This window comes from Stylophora pistillata, chromosome 2 (genome assembly GCF_964205215.1).
Source record: "Stylophora pistillata chromosome 2, jaStyPist1.2, whole genome shotgun sequence".
Taxonomy (NCBI): Eukaryota; Metazoa; Cnidaria; class Anthozoa; order Scleractinia; family Pocilloporidae; genus Stylophora; species Stylophora pistillata.
This window is the reverse complement of record NC_142520.1, coordinates 33,781,233-33,805,350: the sequence shown is the minus strand read 5'-3', so window position 1 is coordinate 33,805,350 and position 24,118 is coordinate 33,781,233. Positions and strand designations below refer to the sequence as shown.

At 39.2% G+C, this 24,118-nt stretch overlaps 1 protein-coding gene across 1 annotated transcript in view; it reads left to right on the top strand.

Moving 5' to 3' along the window:
* The first annotated feature begins 10,703 nt into the window (after positions 1-10,703).
* The window catches only part of LOC148739198 (uromodulin-like), an 85,139-nt gene continuing 71,724 nt past the window's right edge, over positions 10,704-24,118 (top strand). Inside the window, 3 exon segments of the mRNA XM_088747260.1 lie at positions 10,704-11,028; positions 11,103-11,155; positions 14,023-14,119. Coding sequence (XP_088603386.1) covers positions 10,704-11,028; positions 11,103-11,155; positions 14,023-14,119 — 475 coding nt within the window.

Here is a 24,118-nt window from a genome sequence, read left to right as displayed (position 1 = left end):
AAAGTAAAAGTTCGTGGGATGGAAGAAAAATGCTTACCAAAAACCAATATTTACACTACATAAAGGGAGATAGTTCTGGCTTTTGAGCTTGGAGTTAAAGTCTGCTTCATTAGTGTCAACAGGGGCTCCTGGTGTAAATAAGGCAGAAGGGCAGACGGAAAGACTCTACTATTTCTGCTTTTTTTCGGTTTTCCTAAGAGGATGTATTATTTTGTGAAAACATGTACAGAGTTGGAATTTGTCAGGCTGAAGGGAGTTCATCTCGAAAGAATGGTAAGTTACGTGACTCGGCTGAGCCGTTTCGAAGAGTGGACTCCATTAAGAGGAAAGTTTTCTCAGTGCTTCTAAGTAAGTTATGAAGGAATGCAGGAAACAGGAAGTTGCTGTCAACTGGTAGGAGACTAGTGCAAATTAGTATATTGTTATCAAACCATCAGACATTGGTTTTGTTTTACCTTTGTACGTCACTCCATTTTTGGGCTCAACCTCAACAGAGGAGACCACTTACCGACAGCTTAAACTAATTTTGTTCCCATTTTTTTTTTCAGTAGACTTCTTCAGCAGAAGTTTGTCTCTAGGGAGTGAAAATTGGAAATTTTCTATAGTGAAGGCAAGAATACAAGTTAATATGGCTTTTAAGAGAGATAAAGCTGAGTCGGTCAGTAATTTAATGAAGGCAGCTCACACAAGCAAAATATATTTATCTCTGTGTATGAATAGATATAGGGAGGACAAAATTGAAACGTATCAAGAAAACTACGAAAACTTTGTTTCTCTCCACGATTTAGTGTACAACAAATGATTTGCTAAAAAAAAAATGAGTGTGGCCTCTCTTAACAAAGGCACCGCGAAAAGTCACAGCGTTCCAGAAGCCGTGTTAACCATAGTGATTAACAAATCTATGCGATTCCTTTAAGCACAATATCAATTGTTCAATAGAAGCTTGTCCACTGGCGTCTTTTCGTCACGAATGAAACTTCTTTACAAAAGAAGTGCAATGTTCTGAGAATTTCGGTGGCTTTGCCGAGACGTTGATACTATAGCCCAATTTCTATTTTTTTTTAAAAAAAAAAATCAGCGGAGGAAATAGATTTTAAAGGTGGAAAACAGTATTAGAATTAACCCAGTATAATTTTAAAAAATTCTCAAATTTTTCGATAAGTATTACGGAAGATTGGTAAAACTGCCGTTAACAAGCGCATGCACGATTCGGAAGTCCTTTAAAGTAAGACTGAGATTGAGGCAGAGTAAAGTTGAGAAGATGATAAATACTTCACAGAAAATAGTAAAAAGTAGGAAGGTAAACATCACATATAGGGAAGAGATAATGATAAAATTGCTTTTATTTTTATCAACTTAAGTATAAAGTGCTCTCTTGTTTACAGCCCACAGTGTAAACCACTGGGTTACCAGTAATTGTATTAGCCATCAAGGTGCCTCGTACCGGTTTTCATCTTTTTTATGGTTTGTAACTTTGAAAGAATACAACAGAAAGACTGACCAACGCCAGTTGAACACTTTTACGGGGTTGAATTAGACAAATATTGGTTATCCAAAAATAGGTGTCATTTCGTCACTAGCAGTTTCCATAGCAACGCTATCATAGGCTCAATCAGACGCATCTTTTAGCTTGTGGCTTAAATAATTCGAAAACTAACCCGGTGACCCCGTATTTTTTTTTAGTGATTGCTTTTGGCACCTGAAAAGGAAAATGCACAAAGATTTTTAAAAAACTGTACGAAGCGGAATTTTAGAAAATTTAGAAAAGAGGCAATTTTCACACATCGCAAATTTCCTTCCGTAAAATCTCTAGTTTTTTTTCTGATGAATCCTTTCGACGTTATTATCATTTTGGAACAATAAAAAGAAGAGGTCACCGGACTTTTTTTCATGTAAAAGCTTTCGTGAGTTTAGCAATTTCCACGCGCGTTCTCGCGCATGTAAAAATCTGGATTCTATAAGATCGACATTTGCTCATGATCTGCTATAGCTACCGCTGACAATTGCGTGTGCTCGCGCGAGCGCCTGTGATCTGATGTTTACAGACGTTTACTGCTAAGAAAATCATTAAACAGCTGTTAAAGACAGCCTCCCGGGCTCATATTAAAAATCCTACACACGACTTCTGGCTATATCATATTATTTTCCTTTAAGTTTCAAAGTCTTCTTCCACTTCAGGTAGATTATCCTTCACTTGAGTTCTTCTTTTTTCGCCGTCGCAAGATTTCATATCGGTTGAATATTTCTTTTAGATGTGAAGTAAAGCAACCTTTACTTCTCCGAAAATCGTCTTCTTTGTCTTAGTTTCTATCTCCTGCATTCACAGTGGCCGCTCAACACATCAAATACACACTCTTAGGTGAACCTCTCACAAAAGTAGAAAAAAAATCCTCGCGCGGCCATCTTTGTTTTAAAATTTCATCTTTTAATCTCATGCTTCTTTCGAACGTTTCTCTCGCGCGTGACGCAAGAGTTATCTGTTCCCCGCGCGAGGAAACTAGAACGAGCCACCTTAAGTTTATTTATTTATTATTTTAAGGCGTTTCCTTGATTTAGAAGTTCGTGTTTCAGATAGCAATCATACCCGTCACCGTTACGTTTTATGTTTCCTTTAGGCTTCGATTATGTGGAGTAAATAATAAGTTGACCAGTGTGTACACAAAAATATTCTTAAATCCAAAAATTTGCCTATAAAAATGTTTTTGATCGTGATTTCGCAGGTGTCATAACTTTGATATCCTTCTCATGGCTGGTCGACAGACTTCATTTTTCACCGCCCTATTCTGCATTTCTCAAATGTTCCATGACATTGACAGTCAGCACTGTGGAGCTGGCGGTGACTTTTACTCCATTTACCAAATGATGCTCAAGGGCCACACCCATAAGATGTTCAAGACTGCACCAGGTACATTGGAATGCAGAGTGGTTTGTCTTGCTGATTTCCGATGTCAAGGCTATAACGTATAGACTCAACTGTATTGATTCAACTGCATTGGTTACCTGTTCACTTTCGGATTCTTTTTAAAGTTTTATTGTTAGTTTATAAGGCTCTAAATGGTATGGCACCATTATTTATCACGGAATTACTTAGTTATCGTACATGTTCACGTACGCTACGCTCTACTGATCAAAAATTTCTGGCAGTTCCGAAGTCATGACTTAAAACATACGGAGACAGGGCCTTTTCCGTTGCTGCACCTAAACTCTGGAATAAGCTGCCATTAGATCTTAGAAGTTTAGATACACTTAATTTATTCAAGAAACACTTAAAGACTGATCTTTTTAAAAAAGCATATAATGTTTAACTTTTTGATAATTTGGAATGGGATTTACTGTGATATTTTTATAAATAAGTCTGCAAATAGGTTTTTAATTTATTCACATTTTATTACCAGCGGGATCTTTTTAATTATTTTAATATTATGAATGGTAAAGCGCTTTGGTCAATTAGTGGAGTTAGCGCTATATAAATTATGTTAAATTAAATTAAATTAACCGTCGTCATGTTCATTGCAATATGCGAGTTAAACAACCGGACTAAGGAGGCCAGACCGTGAGAAGACTTTGTCAAGGAAATGGACAGATATTACATGGCGAAAGGTCCAAAACGAGGTGGTACAAATTGCAAAGATTAAAACGTACATGAAGTGTTTCACCAAAGGAGGGGGAGCGAGGACTATACGCGCTAAATCTGCTACTGTGACTGTTACTCGTAAACTATACAACGCTCACTACTGTTTGATGCATACTTTAATAGTGTACATTTAGTGGGCGGTGGAGCAAACTTCGGACGCGTAGACGTTTATCGCAACGGGCACTGGGGCACAGTTTGTGATCATCACTGGACAGTGAACGAGACCAATATGGTTTGTCGTCAGCTTGGCTTCTCTGGTGCGACCCAGGATACTTGTTGTGCTAAATACGGTCAGGGATCTGGCCCAATCTGGATGAATGATGTCCACTGCCAAGGAGGAGAGGCAATTTTATCTCACTGCAGAAGCAATAATTGGGGAGTCAATAAATATGATCATAGAGAGGATGCTGTTGTGGTGTATAACATCTAATTGAGCCGAACAAAAAATTTTTCCTGGCTGATAAACATAACTCGATACAGGAGCAATCTTACTTCTTGTAGTGTTTTCATTGCTGATATGAGAATTTCAGTTACGTCGACGGTGGCAGCAGACCATGAGACAAACATTTTCCCCACAGGTCTGACCAAACTTAGTCAGTGACAGTTTCAACGCATGGACACTAGGTTTTGTTGTTTTCAATAAATTTACTCAATTACATTACAACTGATCGAATAAAATGAAGATGTCCAGAGAGGCTTAAAGTTTCTAAAGAAACTGTGGTGCTGCGTCGGTGGGGGCAACAAGGTAATTTGGTTATATCATCTTAGTTGATATAATCAAAATGAAGATGTCTATAACTCATTAAGTCCAATTTGTGTAGGTAATAGATTTGATAGGCCGTAATTGCAAAGCTCCCGTACATTTATTGATCTTCTCAGCAATTTCTCCCGTCTTATTTTTATCTTGAAAAAGCTGCGAAGCTTTTTGCGTATCTTACGTGAGAACTATTGCTCTCCAGTTTGCATGGTTTAATAAAAGATTGATAATACTTTTATTCACATAAGTATAGAAGAAGATAACTGAATAAAATGAATAAAAGCTGTATACTGCTGCCATTGATTGGTCTGGCAGATCCTCTGAGATTTTTTAATTAACTCTGCTCAGTTGGCGACTTCTCTTCTCATGAGTGACTTGGATTACGTTATAATCATCACTTTTTTATTAATTTACATCTGCTTGAATTCTTCTCAGAGAAGGTTGCTGACAGTCATGAATTAAGTCACTGATCGCGAAGAAGAACGTGGTTTCCTCAACAAGAATCATCTTTTGGTTTCTTAAAAGACTTTCAAGAGTAAAGTGATAATCTGGTAATCTATGGTTGCAAACTCTTCCAGTTGTGAAAGGTCAGGGTTCAAGGTCACCCTTTTCTATTTTTGCCTTTAATGAATTTTAAGTAATAACATGATGTGTCTGATGAGATTGAAACGGAACTTTTCAAATTCAGTCATCAAAAGGCTGCGGGTGGCTGTGAAGCTCGATACTATGAAGAACAACTCCGGTCAATTCATGAATGGAACCAAGGGGACTGTGGCGAAGGAGAGGATATTATGAGTTTTATGGAAACAAAAGCACGTAAACAGGGTTAGTCAGAAACGTCAGCGAGGAAATGCTAAAGGTAGACTATCAACGTGACCTGGTATGATAAATCTCTTTCAATTCGAAGGGGGCAAGTTTTCATTTTGCTAATAGCTCACTAAAATGATAAGTTGATGATATTATTTTATCGTAGAATTGAGATATGTCGAGTCATCATGGATCATGATCAGTTCGCTGATAAAGGCATTTGCACCTTTTCCTATGACAGTTTCAAACTCTTGCTATTTAAACTCGCAATGATTTCGGAGCATCGAGTTACACTGTTTTCTTTTCTAACGCTGAAAAGCGTTTTGTCTATTTTCCTTTTCTATTCAAAGAAACTCGTTAATTTTTATCACAAAACCATACGCAAAAATAAGAAGGGGACAAGCTAATGCTCTAATCTTTTAAACTGTCAAATAATTAATTGTTTTAAGTATGTAAAGCTCTTCAGATATGCAGTTACTAAATTTGTTTAAAAAAATTGTTATTTATTGGCTGAGTGTTTCATATGCTTACGTACGCAAATATTTTTCTGCTCATCTAAGGGCTTGTTTACATAGACGTCAGGGACTTTGGGTGAGGTAACCCGCCTGAGTGGAGTAACCCGCCTGTCCATATAATCTCTTATTTTATCTTGATCACGGAAACATAATGGGTGGTTGCCCGGTCTGCTGGGTAGGATAGCCCTGTTAGGCGGGATCCCAATTTGCCATGTAACCGTTTCAAGTTGGGATAACCGACTAGCCAAGGTTGCTTTCATGTTACATTTGAAAGCGTGCCGACAATGTCACTTGGGATCCCTGGGTAGTAAGATCGTATGCGAGCGCAGGCTATTTTTCGATTAAGCTTGGTGCGGGTTTCCTCACCTTCCTGGGTTCCTCCACCTCCATGTTAACAGGCCCAAAATAGGACTTTGTTTATAGGAATAGATTTTCGACATAATTATCACCAACCAAGACTGAATAACACAATGAACTTTCACTTTCTCATTTAATGAAATTTAACCGCCTCTGACAAATGATATGGAAAGAACTGAACGATGAAAGCACTCAAATTGTATTTTTGTTCATTTGATTTTGGGTTTTCTTTGATGTTAATGTTTTAGGAATGATATTGAGCAGTTCAAAACACACGCAAGTGGCAGTCAGTACCGAACTTTGAAAACATTCTATCGACTTTTTCTTTCAGTGTGTCATATGATATAATATAGTTCACCACTAAATTTTCCCCGGTTCTTATTAATGATAATTTAATTAATAATAATAGGTTTAAATAATAGGTTTAAATCGATCACGTGACACGATAGTGTTCATCCGTGGAGAGACACTATCAGCCCATAATGCCTGCCCGCGGAAAATACCCGGATGGGTAGTGCCCGTCCGCGGAAAATACCTGGATTGATAGTACTCATCCGTGAAAATTTTTCAATAGTTTGACGGCCGCGAAGTTAGGCAGATCGGAAAAACAGTGACTTTTCAATTCTGACAGGTATAACGTATTACTTAGCCAATGTACGGTTGCGAATTATTGACATTTGTGACAAGCTGTAGGCGCGGAAGAAAATTTAGTGGTGAACAATAACAACAATAGAGTGTTTATGTCTCGGAACTATCGGTCTGATAGTTGCCTCTTGGAAATTTGATGTTCTCAAAACTAGCATATTTGCCCTCGAAGCTTCGCTTCTCGGGCCAATATTTGTTTTAAGACCATCAAATTTCCGCGGGGCAACTATCAGCCGAAAGTTCCTCGACAGAACTACTCTATTGTTAACTAGGGTCGATTGCACACTTTATCAACCTGAACAATCCATATAGGCAGGTTATCTTACACCGCATATTCTTTATATTATTTAGCACTCATTATCAAGAGACCCGTTTGGCTCCAAGGGCATTTAAATTGAAAAACATAGAAAAACAACATCCTCGTTCAACGACCGTACGTAAGAGCGCGAGCTGGCCCGGATAAAGCCATACAGCCCTACACACATTTCTACTATATGCAAAGAGGAAAAAGGGGGGAAAAACAAAAAGTAGCAGTCATGTGATAAAAGACTTCGATGGGTTAGATCGTACAAGACAGAAAAATATTTGGCTCTCGCGATGAAGCGCTAATCTTCCTGTTCTTGTTCTTAACATTAAAACCCAAAGCCAAATGTTTACCCATCCTGCCCTCCCACTCACGGTCAGTGAGTACATACTGCTATCCCTGTAACAAAGTTTTTGAAAAGTAAATTAGTTCTGAAATACCGACAGATTTTCCCCCCTTGGGCATAAAATAAAAAACTTCCGTGGATTTCAGCCAATAGTGTTAAGGAGAACTTTGCAGATGGAATTAAAACGAACATGACGATGTTTTTGTATCGTTTTGTATCATAATGTTGCTACATCGTTTCACAATACGTTCCAAAGATCATTTCATTGACTACTGTACATGTCCAAACATCGATCTTGAAATTGAAAGAAAGCTGTTACACCCACTCAGGTAAGTTCATAACACTGGAAAATACCTTCCACTCCTATTAACAGTACCTCAGGATAAGCCTAGCAATGTGTGTAACATTTTTGGCAAATTTTTTAACATTTCAGTCTGGGAGTGGCAAATAGTACCTTTTAAAATATCTTACGTCTAAAAAACGTTCTATTCTATTGGCCAAATTATTTAAAACAGCGTCCTAACAATCCCCAGCTCAACTGAACTATTGATCTAAACAATTATTTTATAGAATAGCAATGAAAGGAAATTTAATTATAAAATCAACCCTGCTTTAGAGAAAGCCTGAGGCCTGCTGATTGAGTAAAACCCTGGTTTGGTTTAAACCTCGTATCAATAACCGCGAAGCTCTATTAGCTTAATTTGAAGAGAACCCCAACTCTAAGCTTCTCCCGGTAGGTTTTACTACATTTTTGAAAAACAAATACTTAGGTGGTGAAAGATTCTTAATAATTGATGAAACTAATATACAAGGAGGTAAAGCAAAGGTGTAAATTTTCAGTTCTAATTTCGATGCTAAATTGAATTTGAAAAGTTCATTTTCTAACCAAAGTGACACATGCAGCTTAACATTTGTTTATTGAGAAAACAACTAATTTCAATATCATCATCTGCAAATTTTTCATCTTAAATATAATTACGGAGCATTCGGAAAAAGTGAAGTTATAGCCACTCGATCATAATATTGGTAAAAATGATTTCAAATGAGACTAAAATAGTGGCCAGAATACCCAAACACATCTAAGTTACATGACATAATTCCAAAAAGAAAGGATATCTGTCTGATATTTCTTTCCTTGAGACTCGGAATTTGTGGATGTTTACTCAAGTATACGTACAGATATATTCAAAACATGATTTTCTAATGTAAGAACCTGCTTTTGCGAAATTTCTCATTGACATTTGAGAGAGGTTTCACGCATGTGGGTTTGGACTATACACTCTAGCTTCAACTTGACTTTACTCTAAAACACGCTCCGTTTTGAGATCAGCCGGCTATGGTTTACAGATCTCACCGATGATTGCACCGAAGATCAAGTAAAGAATTGAGAGATACACAAAAAAACTCTTAAGAAAAGTGATTGCAAAGAGGCGAGCAAGCCTCTTAACGAGGTGGAAAAACAGCTTCACATTTTGAGGTAGAAAATTATCTCTGTCTCAAATTTTGATATAAAAATGAATAAAGAAGGTCAATTGTGCAAAGGCTAGTTGTTAAAAATTACAAAGCCATGATAAACTACAAGCAGTCCTTCATTTTTGGCGAAGTCCGTCTTGCAGTCAAAAAGGCCGTGGGAGTTCCATGATTGAGGATGAAGCTTCCATGCCGCATCGGCGTCACTCCAGAAGTTCTCCGCGGCGCGCTAACATCAATTTTCTTTTCACTGATTCCTTTTACCCGCGCGATAGACTTCGCCATAAAGGAGGGACTGCTCGCAGTCTAAACCATAACCACTCTAGAATCAGTTGTTCAGTTAATGATCCTGGGTAAACATTCAGAACTACGTGACCTTATTTACATCGCGCAAAATTGGAGTTTTAATTGAAAAACACATTGACAAATTGCTCGTAAGAGGGCCGTCCATGATAGCGCGAGAGAAGCCGGAGAAAGAGTTTATTTCCCTTTGAGTAGTCCTTCGAGAAGCCAAATGAAAGTGCAAGGATCGAATAAAAAGAGAACGCAGCAATCATATCATAAAATGCCTATTGGACTTATTTACTGAATAGGTTCGGCCTCCAGGGAGATTATTCAGCCATCGATCATGACGCGAGGGCCTAATTGCGTTCAGCCTACATGTCATGACTTGGAGACAAATGTGTTTCACCGTTCTGCCCTCTTCTCAACAAGAACATTTTTATATAGATGTGTTATAACGAACGATAAAGAGTTTTGAAGGGCCAACAAATTCTGAGATATTTTTCCGTTAGATAAAACTAAGAGTTTCGTTGGCATTCCTTTGCACTGTAATAACGATGTATCATGTTTTACGTTGCGGAGAAAGCGGAAATTCTGTGTGGATCTCAGCCAAAATTTTTCAAAAGAAGTCTGCTGGTGGCACTAAAAGGAATTCAAGAAGGGCATCGTGTTTCATAGCTGCATTATTTAAAAATGTTGTGGTCTGTTGAAACTTCCTCTTTCAACGCAACTCAAGTTCAAATTACAGTCAATTAGTTCCCAAAGATCTAAATATCGATCTTAAAAAGCGAAGGAAGACTACGACACACTCAGGTAAAACAGGAAAATTACCTTCTGGCCCTGTTGTCTGTAAGATAGGACAAATTTGAACCAACCACATCATTTTTGGCACTTTTATAACCACTCCAATGTACTATTTTGAAAGAATAACTGGGTTAATTGAATCAGGGAAAAGGGCTATTAATACTCAGTAAAGGAGTGGGTAGTAAATAAGTCAATTTCACATCATATTAATATTTGTTTCTTTTTACACGCCTTAGGGGTGACGACCCTTACATGTAGCTCTGCTAATAAGTAAATAGTTATATTTTTTTAAACATTGCCAGGGTACATATTCTTTCCTGCATAAGATATCTAACTGGTGAAATACGAAAAACCTTTGAGATATATCCCAATTAAGACCTATAAACGAACGCGCAATGGGACTCTTTACTTTTTTAAGCGGTGCCTTATGCTTAAGGGAATTGGTTGAAAATAATCAATATTCATATTTTGATGTCTTTTTTTATGCATTATGGGCGGCGACCTTTCGCTCTAGTGAAATAGTTGATATCCTTTCCCGAGTAGGCCGATCTAATTGGGGAAATACGTAAAAACTTTTTAGGGTAAGCCCTAATTTAGAACTGTAGACAAAAGTGCAAGGAGATTGATTTAGTAGCCATGTCCTTACGGCCCGTGTCATATCTAACACACGCCTCTTCCCATTAGCTTTACATTAGTGCATCTGCAGTAATCGTGTTCCGCTGTTTTTCTGTTGAAGACCACATATAAATTTCAGCATTTCATTTCAAATGAGATTGACCACGATGGTGATCCAAGAGTTTTCTCATTTACTAGTTCTCTTCTTCCCGTTGGTACTGTTTCATTCAGTGATTACTCAATACAACAGTGATACACGTGAAGTCTCCATCTTTGGGATGATGCGACAAAAGCACATCTTCAAGAAAATTACTGGAGCCGCATTCGGTGATGTATGTTTACGAGAATGTTATCGTGACATCAGATGCCAAAGCCTTAACTATGTGTTTACTCAGGACAAGTCTGAGCTAAGTAACCGCACCAAGGAAGCCAGACCTGCAGACTCCATACCCAACTCTGAGAGATATTATTTCAGACGAGACATGGAAAGAGGTGAGGAATGAGGTAAAATGATACGACTACCTTCCTAAAGGGAAAAATACAGCGGTTTTTTACTTACTTTCTAGCTATTCTCGGTGCCATTCCAGAGCTGCCTGCAGACTCGTGTAAGGAAATCAAGGTAAGCGCACTCTGAAATCCGTCAGAAGGAGGTCATCTCGGGCAGATTTCCGATTACGAAATCCGAGCTGCCCCGACTTGTCTTCGTGATGAAGGACCCATTTAGCATTTTAGATCCGCAGAACAGAGTAGAAACGAACACATACTTCGTGTTCGCTCATGAATTCGAATTAGCCGTAAGATATTTTTTTTTTTTTTTTTTTCATTGCTTACCTATTTTACAGACTCCACAAAATTTTTGCGATGCCTCCTTTTCCCGGATGGCCGATCACAACTACAACAGGAAAGCGCACTCCGAAATCCGTCAGAAGGAGCTCATCTTGGGCAGATCTCCGATTACGAAATCCGAGCTCCCCCGATGTTGTCTTCGTGATGAAGGTCCTATTTAGCATTTTAGACCCGCAATACAGAGTAGAAAAGAACATGTACTTCGTTTTTGGTTCTGAATTCGTATTTGTGTTAAGATATTTGCATTTTTTTCCTTGCTAACCTATATTACAGATGCCTTCTTTTGACGGATGGCCGATCACAACTACAACATAGTGACACCTCCACGAAATCTGTCAAAAGGAGGTTGTGAAAACACCAGAGATCATCTCGGGTAGATTTCTGATGATGAAATCCGAGCTCCCCCGATGTTGTCTTGGTGATGAAGACCCTATTTAGCATTTTAAGCCGCTAAATAGAATAGAAAGGAACACTTACTTTGCTTCCGCTCATGAATTTTTATTAGCGTTAAGATATTTGCCTTTTTTTCTCGTTGCTAACCTACATGACAGATTCCACAAAATACATTTGACGCCTCCTTTTCACGGATGGCCGATCACAACTACAACGTAATGACATCTCCACGAAATCTGTCAAAAGGAGGATGTTTTAAACACCGGAAATGATGCTTTGAATACGAACTATCGTCGCACGAAATAAGGCATTGTGAACAGAAAAACCTTTTCTTAAATAAAGCTTTTCAGAAAAGACATCTAGGTATATGGTAAAATCAGTAAAAGCAACCACGCCCAAAAGTACTAAAAATCTTCAGGATTTCTGATGAAATGAGCTTAACGCAATTACGTTCAGAGTTTAAGCGAGATATTGTTATTTCTAATATGGTAATTGATTAAAAAACTGTACATTACCTCGATTGGACGGAGATTTAAGTATGAATATAATGTAGCAGAGCGTACTTAGGGAAAGATCTACAAGAAACAGTTTCTAATGAATACGTTTCAACAATTCTTTTAGTTAACTTGTGCATGGATAATTAATACATACTTAGATGCATTTTACTTCGAAGATTATCTTAACAAACGGAAAGTTCAGAGAATCAGTTTTTAATGCTACATGTTGAATTAATGGTTGTTTTTCTCTTCCTGCTTAAGGGCTCTTTCGCAGTTTGGACAACGCCAGTTTGCATTTGAACCTTCCAAAATAGTTGTTGAAATGCATTTCCTGTGAAAAAATTCCTTGCAGCTACAACATTTCACACAACGAGGAGACTTCGAGTCTGACTCTTCCCTCGGCATTCTACACTCGCACATTACCGAGACCTCTTGAAAAAAAAGTGGCCTCCCGTCTCGACACTCGGGTGCTTTAGAGAGGGGAAAGGCGTCGAATGACCCACTCTCCAGGCTCTTTAAAATATGTTGTCTTATCAGCTTCCTGTCGAATGTCAGATTAGACTGAGGATTGAGGCCATGTAGTAGCGACATCAGAAAAGCAATAGCATAAACTCTACAGTTATCGTAATTGTTCTGCTGTTGCACGTTTGGTACAATGACCCTAAAACTAGTTCCTTCCTCGTGTATAATTGATGCAATCTGTTTCTGCACCAGGGCTGCAATTCTTCCTGAAAACAGGCCGGGTGTCGTACAGATAAACTACCGAAGGAGTGTAGCATCCTACAGTAGATACCAACACCCAATGATGGCTGCCATTATTCAAGATTTGTAAGAATTGGCCTTTCCGAACAGAAAAATTAAAAATCGGCCCCAAAGTTGTATTTTCCAATCCTCTTGCGTGAGAGAACTGCTCCCTCAAAACAGACTGGGCTGCACCCACAATATGGTCGGTGAGCCAGTCTCCAGTTGAGATGGTGCTAATGTCCTGTTCTGAGAGATGGAATTTCCCGCCCTTTGAGGCGCTTCTGTAAGAGATCTTTACAAATTCTACTTCATCATCTTTTTCGTTTTTGTGGGCCAGGTTTGTGTTCGTTTTGGCCTTTACTGCAGGGATGATGTATGTGTTTGCAGTGCTGGTTGTGCTGGAGGTTGTGTCATGATGGAGTAGATGGTGTTTGCGTTTGCGGTGCTGGTGATACATGTGGTCTTGTGGTTGTCGCCATCATAAAATTGGAAATTTTGTCTAGAAAGCGAAATCATCGATTGGAATACGGCCGAACACTGAATACGAATTTAGTGGACAAACAGATACTTTGATATCTCGGACGATAACAAATTTCCCGCCCTTGCGAGTTTGGACCATTCAATTGTCCGGTAGTTAATCGACCGTAACATTTATCTTTCTCTCCGTTTCCGGTGTTTTCACATTCTCCTTTTGACAGGTTTCGTGGAAGTGTCACTATGTTGTAGTTGTGATCGGCCATCCGTAAAAAGGAGGCATCGCAAAAAGTTTGCGGAGTCTGTAAAATAGGTAGGCAATGAAAAAAAGAACAATTATCTTACGGCTAATTCGAATTCATGAGCGAACACAAAGTATGCGTTCGTTTCTACTCTGTTTTGCGGGTCTAAAATGCTACATGGGTCCTTCATCACGAAGACAACATCGGGGCAGCTCGGATTTCGTAATCGGAAATCTGCCCGAGATGACCTCCCTCTGACGGATTTCGGAGTGCGCTTTCCGGAAATCAAGGCGAGTGGAGGTGGACAAGCGGTCAGCGGTAAATACTGGTTGAATTTCACCAAACCTGGCAAACTTGTCTTGGATCACTGTGACATGAAGAACGAAGGTAGAGTAACACAATAAAGCAGAACGGATTGCTAGGTAGGATCGTAAGATTGACCGTCAAGGTGAGAGTTGACCTGAAAAAGACTGTAGGTTACCATTTCAAGAAAATTTTGAATTCTCAAATAATTTCTTCTCTGTCTATTTTAGAATGTCAAAACTATCAAAGCCTAACAGGGGCAGACAGAAGGATCAATTACACCAATCAAGACACGATTTGTGATAATGGACTTGAGGGTTGATACCGTTTTAAGGGAGCAGCCGGCACAAGAATGCCTACCTCATGTCCTCCGAAATACCGATGTGACTCCCATGTACCCGCTTGGGCTAATAGTACGCATCCCGCAGAGGCTGATGGTCAGGTCACCAGGACGGTCTGCTTCCACTGGTTGTCAGACTGCTGCTACAAGTCAATTTCCATCAAAGTGATAAACTGCGGCGGTTACTATGTTTACTGCATAAATGGTACACCTTGGTGTTCCTTCCGTTATTGCAGCACAGACTAAATAGATACTAGTTTAGAAAAATTATCGGTTTTTTTAAGGGTGTTCTCGTTAAAAATGCTTACAGTCCACTGCATTAATGCTTTAGTATTTGTCCCAGGTAGAACGCGAGGTTTGATGGTTATATTTGCCTTCCTTTGTCGGAGTAAAATAATGTTCTCTCACTATTGTAAAAGTTTTTCAGAAATTTGGAAACGTAAGTGATGAAGAAGTGAGATATTCGAAATTAAAAGACAAATTATAAGCATTCTCATCTCTTTGGTTCCAGGCGGAATTTTCGGCAGAGGGGTTAAAGAGGGTCTTAATAGGGTTAACCGTTATACGTAAAACGGACTATAAATTCAGCTGGTGAGCGTAACAATTGAAAAATTTTAACTGTTCCTCGAAAAAAAATCAACCTTAAAAACTTTTTCTTGTGACCATAATGAAAAGACGTGAACGGCTTGCGTAAATTGGCCACAATTGTAACCGTCAACCGTAGAGGCATCAGCCTATTGAAACCCTCATGAAATGATTCTCTTAAGGTTCTTGGAGCCTTATAATGACTTTAAAGGGGCGACTTCGCACTGAAAAGTTAAAAGTGTGGGATATCAGGAAGTAGACAGATACATGCAGGGCCTAATGTTAAGAACAACATTGTCTTTAATGACATTGTGATGGTTCATTCTAATGCTAAGTTACTTAACCACAAAATTCACCCAGCAATTTTTGTTCAGTTAGCTAGAGAAACACTCAAAATAAGTTTAGGTTAAGTTTACCTGAGTACAAAACTATTTTTCGCATTTTAAAGGTGCTAAGGACTATTCTAGTCTTTCTGGTCATATTAAGAGTATTGAGAATTTGACTTTAACTTTCATTTCTTAAACCACAATTCAAATAAGATTTCACGTTTAGGTGATCAACCACCCCACCACGTGATCTCACTTGTGATTCTCTCTCGATTCTAGCATATGAACTTGTTTCATTAATACCAGTTATACATTTTATCAATACCAGTTATACATTTTCGTAGTATAGGTAATTTATTATCATCTTATTGCTCTAAATTATTGTGCTTGTCAGCGTCTTTTCCTTTGTATATATTTTCATCCAACATCTTTAACTTCATAGTAAAGTTATTTCGTTAGTGTATTCATAAAATATTTATTGCCTGCAAGGGGAGCCGTAAAAAAAGAGTGTAGGTATCTATTAGACGAGAACAATCAAACTCAGGCTTGGTTAATAGTATTCAAAGAAACTGCTCACGCCATTGTACCTTCACTTTGCTTGTCATTTAATCGATCACTCAGTTCTGGCACCATACCAAAGGAATGAAAACTGGCCAACTTAGTCCCTGTTTTCAAAAAAGGCGATCGTCAACTAGTAGAGAATTATCGACCAATATCTCTACTACCCATAGTTTCTAAAGTATTGGAAAGATGCATTCTGAATAACATCCAAACTCATCTATACAAACACGTGGGTAAACATCAACACGGCTTCTTAACAGGAGAATCTTGAACCATCAACCTCATCGAAACATTGGATCGTATTGACCGCCTGCTTGATAGAGGAAGTCAGATTGACGTCATCTATCTGGACATGTCAAAGGCCTTTGACAAAGTAAACCACGCCCAACTCTTGTCTAATATTTGTATCTCTGGTTTTGGAGGAAAACTATACGAATGGTTCCAGTCGTACCTCACAGGTCGTCTCCAACGCGTTAATGTTCTGGGCGCCACATCTGGATGCATTACCTGTTACATCAGGAGTCCCCCAGGGGTCCATCTTGGGACCCGCTCTATTTCTGCTCTACGTAAACGAACTTCCGAACATGGTCTCCGAGAGCGAAACTGTAATGTTCGCAGATGACACCAAATTGTACAAAGAAATAAGATCTACTGATGATGAAATTGCTCTCCAGATGGACTTAAATAATATCGGATCTTGGTCCACAGAATCGGGCTTAGAATTTAATGAGACGAAAAGCCACCACCAGTCCATCACACGTAAAATCATGAACTTGAACTTTGAACTTTATTTATTTCACACTATCAAACGAAGTTAATGTACATTGAAAAATAAGAGAAAGAGGGAAGAATAATAGTAATATTTGGCTATAAAGATAAGTTTGAGAGGTGCGCGGTGTCCAAAGTAGCAAAGGCTTTCTAGTTGGACACCGTAATGGTCATATAAATAGATAAATGGATAGCGGTGACATAATTTCCTCTGATTGACTTTGATCTAAGCTTAATATCCTATCCTATCTCAGAAATATCGTCAGAGTATGACCTGTGACAAGGCCATTCGCTCTGCAACTTTGGCGCCAAATTTAATTGTTAACGTCAGATTTCTTTCCCCCCCTCCCCCCCTTCTATTGACTGATCCATTTCAGTCTTGACTTGTCCGTTTTACTGTTGTATTTTGCAATTCGGCGCGCAAAGTAGGCTGTTTTGTTTCGTGTCACGATAAATCAGCTTTGATTTCGTTCAATCATTTCCAATTAGTTGACCAATCCTTCATTGACTGAACAGCTCAACAGAGCACTTGACTGTTTGCTGTCATACCTGATCATTCTTTGTATCGTAATCAGATGGCTTCTCATCTAACCAAACTGATTCTTATTAGTTTGTTCCATCTTAATATCGGTGACCGCTCCATTTCTAAAATTGTTTAAAAACATTTAATGCTTGAGCAGACCATTCAACACAAAAACACCTATCTTGTTGTCGTTAGACAAGCATTTCTCAATCATTTATTCCATTTCGCAAACCATCACTAAACCATTTAAGTTTGGTATGTACCGTTTAATAATCTTGTATTTTTGGTGGTGACGGCCGCCCATACATTCAGGCACACCAACGTGTGCAAACTGTGGGAAACCGGGAGGCCGGCAAACCGTGGTAGAATCAAGTCTTGTTCAGTGCTATTTTAATTACAAACCGCAAATGGAACAGCGTAATGTAGAATGGCACAGCGTACATACAAACAGTGTAGCGTTGCGTGAAATGGCTCAGCGTGATGTCGCATGGCACAGCGTACACACGAATGGTGTAGCGTTACGTCACTAAACCGTTTGTGTGTACGCTGTACCATTCCACATTACGCTGAGCTATTTCACGCAACGCTACGCTGTTTGTATGTACGCTGTACCATTTGACATTATGCCGTACCATTTGACATTACGCTGAGCCTTTTCGCACAACGCTGAGTCATTTCGCACAACACTACACCATTTGTGTGTACGCTGTACCATTCCACATTACGCTGAGCCTTTTCACGCTAGGCTACACTGTTTGTATGTAGAGGGGCCGTAAGGGGGTTTCACGTGAAACGTGATCGGACTAATTTATTTTCTGTGATTCGTAATCTAAAAGTTTTAAAATTCGTGAACCGTGAATGATATGATTGTCGTGATACGTGAAACAGAGAAATAATTTTCCGATACCCGTGATAACAAACACGAAAACGACCCTTTTTCCGTGAACGGCTACGAAGATCCCACAAAGGAACTCTCCAGGTGATCGCCGTGTCTGTTTTCTTCAGCTTGCGTGACCAAACAATTGGGTTTCGCATGACCCGTTGATCCAAAAATAAAGCTGATGCGACCTTTGACACCAACGATCAGGTCTTCAGATCATTCATTGTCTGACATCTTGTCTTCATTTCTCACGACCCACAATGTCGGAGAGCGAAGTCAGCGAAGAGCCGTTTCGTGTTTTAGAAGGGGTTGTCTACTTCATTGATCCCAAATCTCCTGGATCTTTCAGTTTTCTTGGGGGAAAGGAAAGGATCAGAATTCCCCTGCCCTGAAAAGGCATATTGTTGAACACGCGGGCCTCAAGGCCGAAGCTGAGAAGCGGGGAATAAGGTCATCTATTGATCTTAAGCTGTGCAGACTAGCCAAAGGCGCAGAAGGCAGTAAAGCTTTCTCAATCAATACACAAGCGCAGTGGAACATGAAAAGGCCGCTTTTTGTCGATTCTGCAGTTTTACAAGGTTAGTGTCTTCATCATGAAAATTTGATAAGAGATCATAATTTATGTTACTTGAAAGTCACGTGTGAAAGGTATCTGATATCCATACTTTCGTGTTAATTGTTTTAATTCACGTTAAATTTCTTACATCTCTTAGAGCCTGTTTACATGGAGATAGGGTGACCCCCTTATGAGGGTCATCCTTCTGGAAGGGGCAAAAGATAGCCCCCCTTACATGCAAAGTCTTGTCCCCAGGGCTATCGCGATTATTGAATTTGGCACCGAGGGAGATAACTGCGGGGTCGCTAAGTACAAAACACCCAAAATGGCGGACAAACGAAGTATTTTGGCGGTAAATTCAATTTTCCTTGTGCTTGCCTCTTTGGCTGCGGTTTTTCAGTGCTGTGGGTTCTTGCTGTCGTATCCCCTAATAGAGAAACGCCGACAAGAGCGAATGGCGCTACAGGTAGCCGCCCTGAAATTGCAATGCGACGAATGAGGCATGTACGAAGGAGAGCCAATTTGTCGCCGAGGGAGAATTTGGCGGAATCCTCGTCGCACAGAGCGGCGAAGGACGCTTTTCGTTTTCCCTGTGAATTCTTTGATTTTTCACGTGGCAAGCCTTCTTTCATATCTTTCCGAGTCGAGCGGCTTTCTATGGTACGCTCGTCGACCACTAATTCATGATCATCTATGTCTTTTTTCGAAATGTCGACACTGTTGTCCTCCGACTGTTTCGAACTCTGTTCAAACAATTTGGCCAGCACAGAACGGCGAAAATATTCCTCGGGCTTATACGCGCGCGAAGCCTTTACAGAGTTTCGCGGCAATCTGACAGTAAACTGAACCCACAAAAGTTAACCCTAGTGGCCTTCTAGGAGGGTGACCCTACCTCAAGTGTTTACACGGCAAAAAGTTGGCCCTCGCAGGAGAGTTATCCCACCAAGCAGATAGGGTGACCCTACCTCTCATGTAAACCAAGCCGGAAAATACAATATGCAAGGGTTACCCTTCTAAAAGGGTGCCCCTTCTAGAAGGGTAACCCTGTCTCCATGTAAACAGGCCCTTACAATACTAGAAGTCTAGAAAAGTTTTATTCAGTCCCCCCTACATATTTTATTTGAAGTTTGCTTAAGAATCGACAATTTTCTCAGAAATTATACAGAAAGTGAGTCATTGATGAGAGCCGTGATTTCGGTTAGGGTCGTTAGAGGCGATATTCAACACACCTCCTGAGATATTTCTTGATGATCCTTGATCGCTCGCTTTGCAAAAAGGGCGCGTTGACAATAATGAGAAGACCTGAGAATAGGAACAACCTAGGAAGACTAGGAAGAGAATATTCGGACAGATTTTTTTCTCGATTAAACGCAACTTAAATTTAATTTTTATGGACTACGAAAGAGACTGGAGTGGGGTTTGAAACTGCCAAGAAAAAATGACACCAATATAAATGTCAAAGTAGATAGACAAAAGATAAAAAGGACGTAGTCAAAAGATTATTATTTGATTAATTAATTTTATTGTCATTTTTTTCTTTCAGTCAATGTTCTTAAAAAGGGAATCGTCTTTTCGAAAGATTCTCTGGTGATAAATATCACAGTTGCTGGTGGCGAAGAACAGCAAAAGAGCAAAGTCAGCAAACGAAAGCCAAGAGGTGGAAGGAAAAGGTCAGCTTCAAAGGTAGAGGACGACCACCTTGTAAAGCACCTAAAACAGGGCGAAAGTGTTGAGCGAAATGAACGACAGACCAAGCTGTTGGATGATCTAAATTTGGCTATGTGCAACTAAAAGAAATCGTTAAGAATTTTTGTTATTATTAACAGCCATGATTTTTCCTAAAATTTTACCATTTTATTGCTATGATGGAGACGATGATGATAACGATGATTATTTAAATCGTCTTTAATGTATTTAGTGAATTAGCCTTTCAATGTGTTTGTAGCTCTGGCAAGTATGTTCAATAGCACAGCGGTCAATGAATTTACTATAAGGTGTGGTCGTTGCCAGAAGTTAAAGATTGTAGCAACGGACAGGACTCCGTAGACTAAAGCTCGATACTTTAAAAAAAGTACGTAAAATGTTGAACATTATCCTTCAAGCTTGTCTGCAGAAACATTTCTACTAAAAGCTTCGGAAGTTTCACTTTGAAGTATCATCATCAATTTTACTGACTTAAAAAGGAAACCACTGGAGAAGACCATCCAGAGAACTTCTGTATTGTCAAAGAATAAAGCAGGTGTTTAAAATTCATTGTTTTCTTAAAAAAAGTAAAGATCACTGGAGGTCATATTTTTGTTGCTGCCTTACAGAACACTTTAATACAGCTTGTCAAAACCGTCGAAACGAGGAAGATAATGCCAAGAGACACAATGCAACAATAGCTGGAATGAAAAGAAATATGGAAGCCTTCCTGAAGAAGAGTGGAAGCCGCGGAGGAGATCAAGAAAGTCAAAAAAAACATTTCTTTTACTTTTTTTTTGTTAAAGATCCTCTGATCTATTTACTTCTCGATGTATCTTAAGGTCTTTTGAAAAACAGCGTATTTAGCTGTTGTTACACCGATAGTCACAAGGCAAGATGAACCTACATTTATAATATCAGTTCTAATTGATAACTTTCAAGATTGAATGATAATATCAGTTATTAAAACTTTTAAGACTTCAGTAGTCAAGTGGATCGTGTATTTTTTATACTACCTTGCAATTACAGATTTCAAGACAATTGCCCTGAGGCAGCGGCGTCCGCAAACGAGTTTGGAGACGTGGCACAGTGTGACAGTGACAGAGAGATTTCAGAAGAATTCAACGAGAGACTGAAATCTTAAGCGACTGCCTGTCTGCTACAGAGCAAACTGTGAAACCGAATCTGACATTACCAATCACGACACAATCACGAGTTGAGCTCTTTCTGAAATACATTAAAACGACTGTCAACAATATTATATATATAGGGTAAGGCGACAAGTCTTTCTCATGTGTAAGTATTTTCCGTGAACCGCGAAACTCGAAAATTAATTATCGTGTTTCGTGATTTGCGTTTTTTAATTGCCGTGAACTGTGCGCGTGACCCCCCCCCTTACGGCCCCTCTATGTACGATGTACCATTCGACATTATGCTGAGCCATTTTACCCAAAGCTACAACATTTGTGCGTACGCTGTGCTACTCCATAATATCCTGAGTCATTTGACGCAAAGCTACACCGTTTGTGTACTGTATTGCATATGAGTGCTAGACTATTTGCAATTCAGCTGGTTCATTTCACAATTTCATGTTCCAACTCGACATGGGCAACTAGACCGTTTATCATTTGGCTAAACTATTTATGTTCAGGCTGTTCTATTTCATGAAGGAAACCTAGACTGTCTATAATTTGGCCATGCCATTCCTTTATTAGCTATGCTATCTTGCAGCTGATCCTTAAACCATCTTTGTATTTACTGATCTATTTGACATCCTTGTATTTTTGGTGGTGACGGCCGCCCATAATCGTTCATATGATAGTTGATTATGCCATGTGGGTAGCCGTTCTGAAGAAGGAGTTTTCGAAAATCATTGAGGGCAGATTGTAGCAAGGAGCCAGACGAACAAAGACGGTAGTAGCGATAAGTGAGGGAGCAGATGAGGTTTATTTTGTACTTTCGTGGGGTGAAGGAATCCCATTTCGATTAGAGACCTGTGAAAGTCTTCTTTCGGTAGATGGATGTCTTGAAAGTGATGTTTTGATGACCTGTGATAAGAATGTCCAAAAAGGAATTGCATTATTCTGTTCAAATTCAATGGTAAATTTAATATTGATATGACAGTTGTTTAATAATAGTGCAAAACTCATTGGCACTGCCTTTGCTGTGAAACATGGTGAACGTGTTATCAACGTACTGATTCCAAAATGAAGGACTAATTTTGATATTCATCAACCATTTTTCTTCAAAATCACACAAAGATGTTGGCATAAAGACAGGGCCCAATGGCGAACCCATGGCAACACCATCGATTTGGTCGTAGTATTTACCATCGAAAATATCTTACCTTTAAATACAAATCTTACCTTCATACAACTATTTTACCTCTAAAGATGGCAAACTTAGTAGGAAACTGCGGCGAAATCAGTACTAACTTGTGTTGGGAAAATCAGAAATATCAGACTATGAACATTGGTTATGGTGAAGACAAAAACGATGCCACATACACAGTTTCTGTGAACAGTGAAGAAATAAAAACAGTAGGAAAGCTTGAACTCTTAGACTCGAAACTTAATTTCACTGATCAAATTAGTTCAATCTGTAAAAAGGCCAGTCGGTTAGAAACCTAACCTATAAATGCTAAACTAGTGCTGTTCAAAACAGCGATTCTATCGTACTTAACGTATGGTCAATTAGTTCGGCATTTTTGTAAAGCTAGCTATCTGCGCAAGATAGAACGACTCCAAGAGAGAAGCCTAAGGGCTGTGAACAAAGATCATCACGCAACCTGCTCAGAATTACTCGAGAGAGCCGAGCTACCAACATTAAAGAACAGACGCCTGCAGGATGTATGCACACTTGTGTATAAAGTCAAACACAAATTATGTCCAGCTTATATTAGTAATATTTCTAATATTAAGATTGGAGTCGTACCAGCTAGTGGTAGTGCGCGCGGTTTCTCTAAGCTCCGAGGCAACACTGGATTGTTCATTTCCGATGTCGTACATCCGGTGGTCGTCTAAATACATCGACAAGCTCGACTCAACCAAAAAAATTAAAGGGCAAGTCATTTTGAATTACATTCCATAGCAGTGGACCCAGGGCAGAGCCCTTAGGGCAGCTAGGGCTGACTGTCCGGGACGAGCTCGCATGACTGCCGGTTTTGACTCGAAATTTCCGGTCGCATAGGTAGCTGTTCAAGAGCTGATTAGCTTTACGATATACAGCACTGGCTCAATAACACTTCCGAAAAATTTATTATGCTACGTGCATTTGCATCTGTCTCTCCTGTTTTGTTTCGTACATGGTCCAAGAGGATGTCCTCTCGTATTTGTTTACTTTTATCAATTTGAACATATAATCAGAGAAAGAGGATTATACTGATCTCAGAATTTTCAAAATCCATCAAATCTGTAGAGGATGTTTCGATGCTGACAAGGAAGTCAAGAAAATGTTTTGATAACCTCGTCTCCAATCTTCCAGCGGGCAGAGAAACACATACGGTATCATTCTTTTTTAGGTACAGACACCCTTGATATAAATATTTCCTATATTTGCTACAAGCGTCCTGTGAGATCACTGAGGTTTTCTTTTCACTTACGAAAAATGGAGGATACTGGGGTCACCTACAATTTTTTATCTCAGAGAACGTCTTCTCCTCTGCATGTATTTTGCGACAGTTTGTTGAATTCATGATTAGGGGATGAGAATTTTACCCCAGAAATTTTACAATCGCTTACAATCGCCCAAATTAAGTGATGATAAATCGTCTTATAATTTCATCCTTATACAATTTGTCGGCCGTGTGTAATGCAAGCCTATACAAGTATTGACATAATTTCAAAATTGAACTGCCAGACT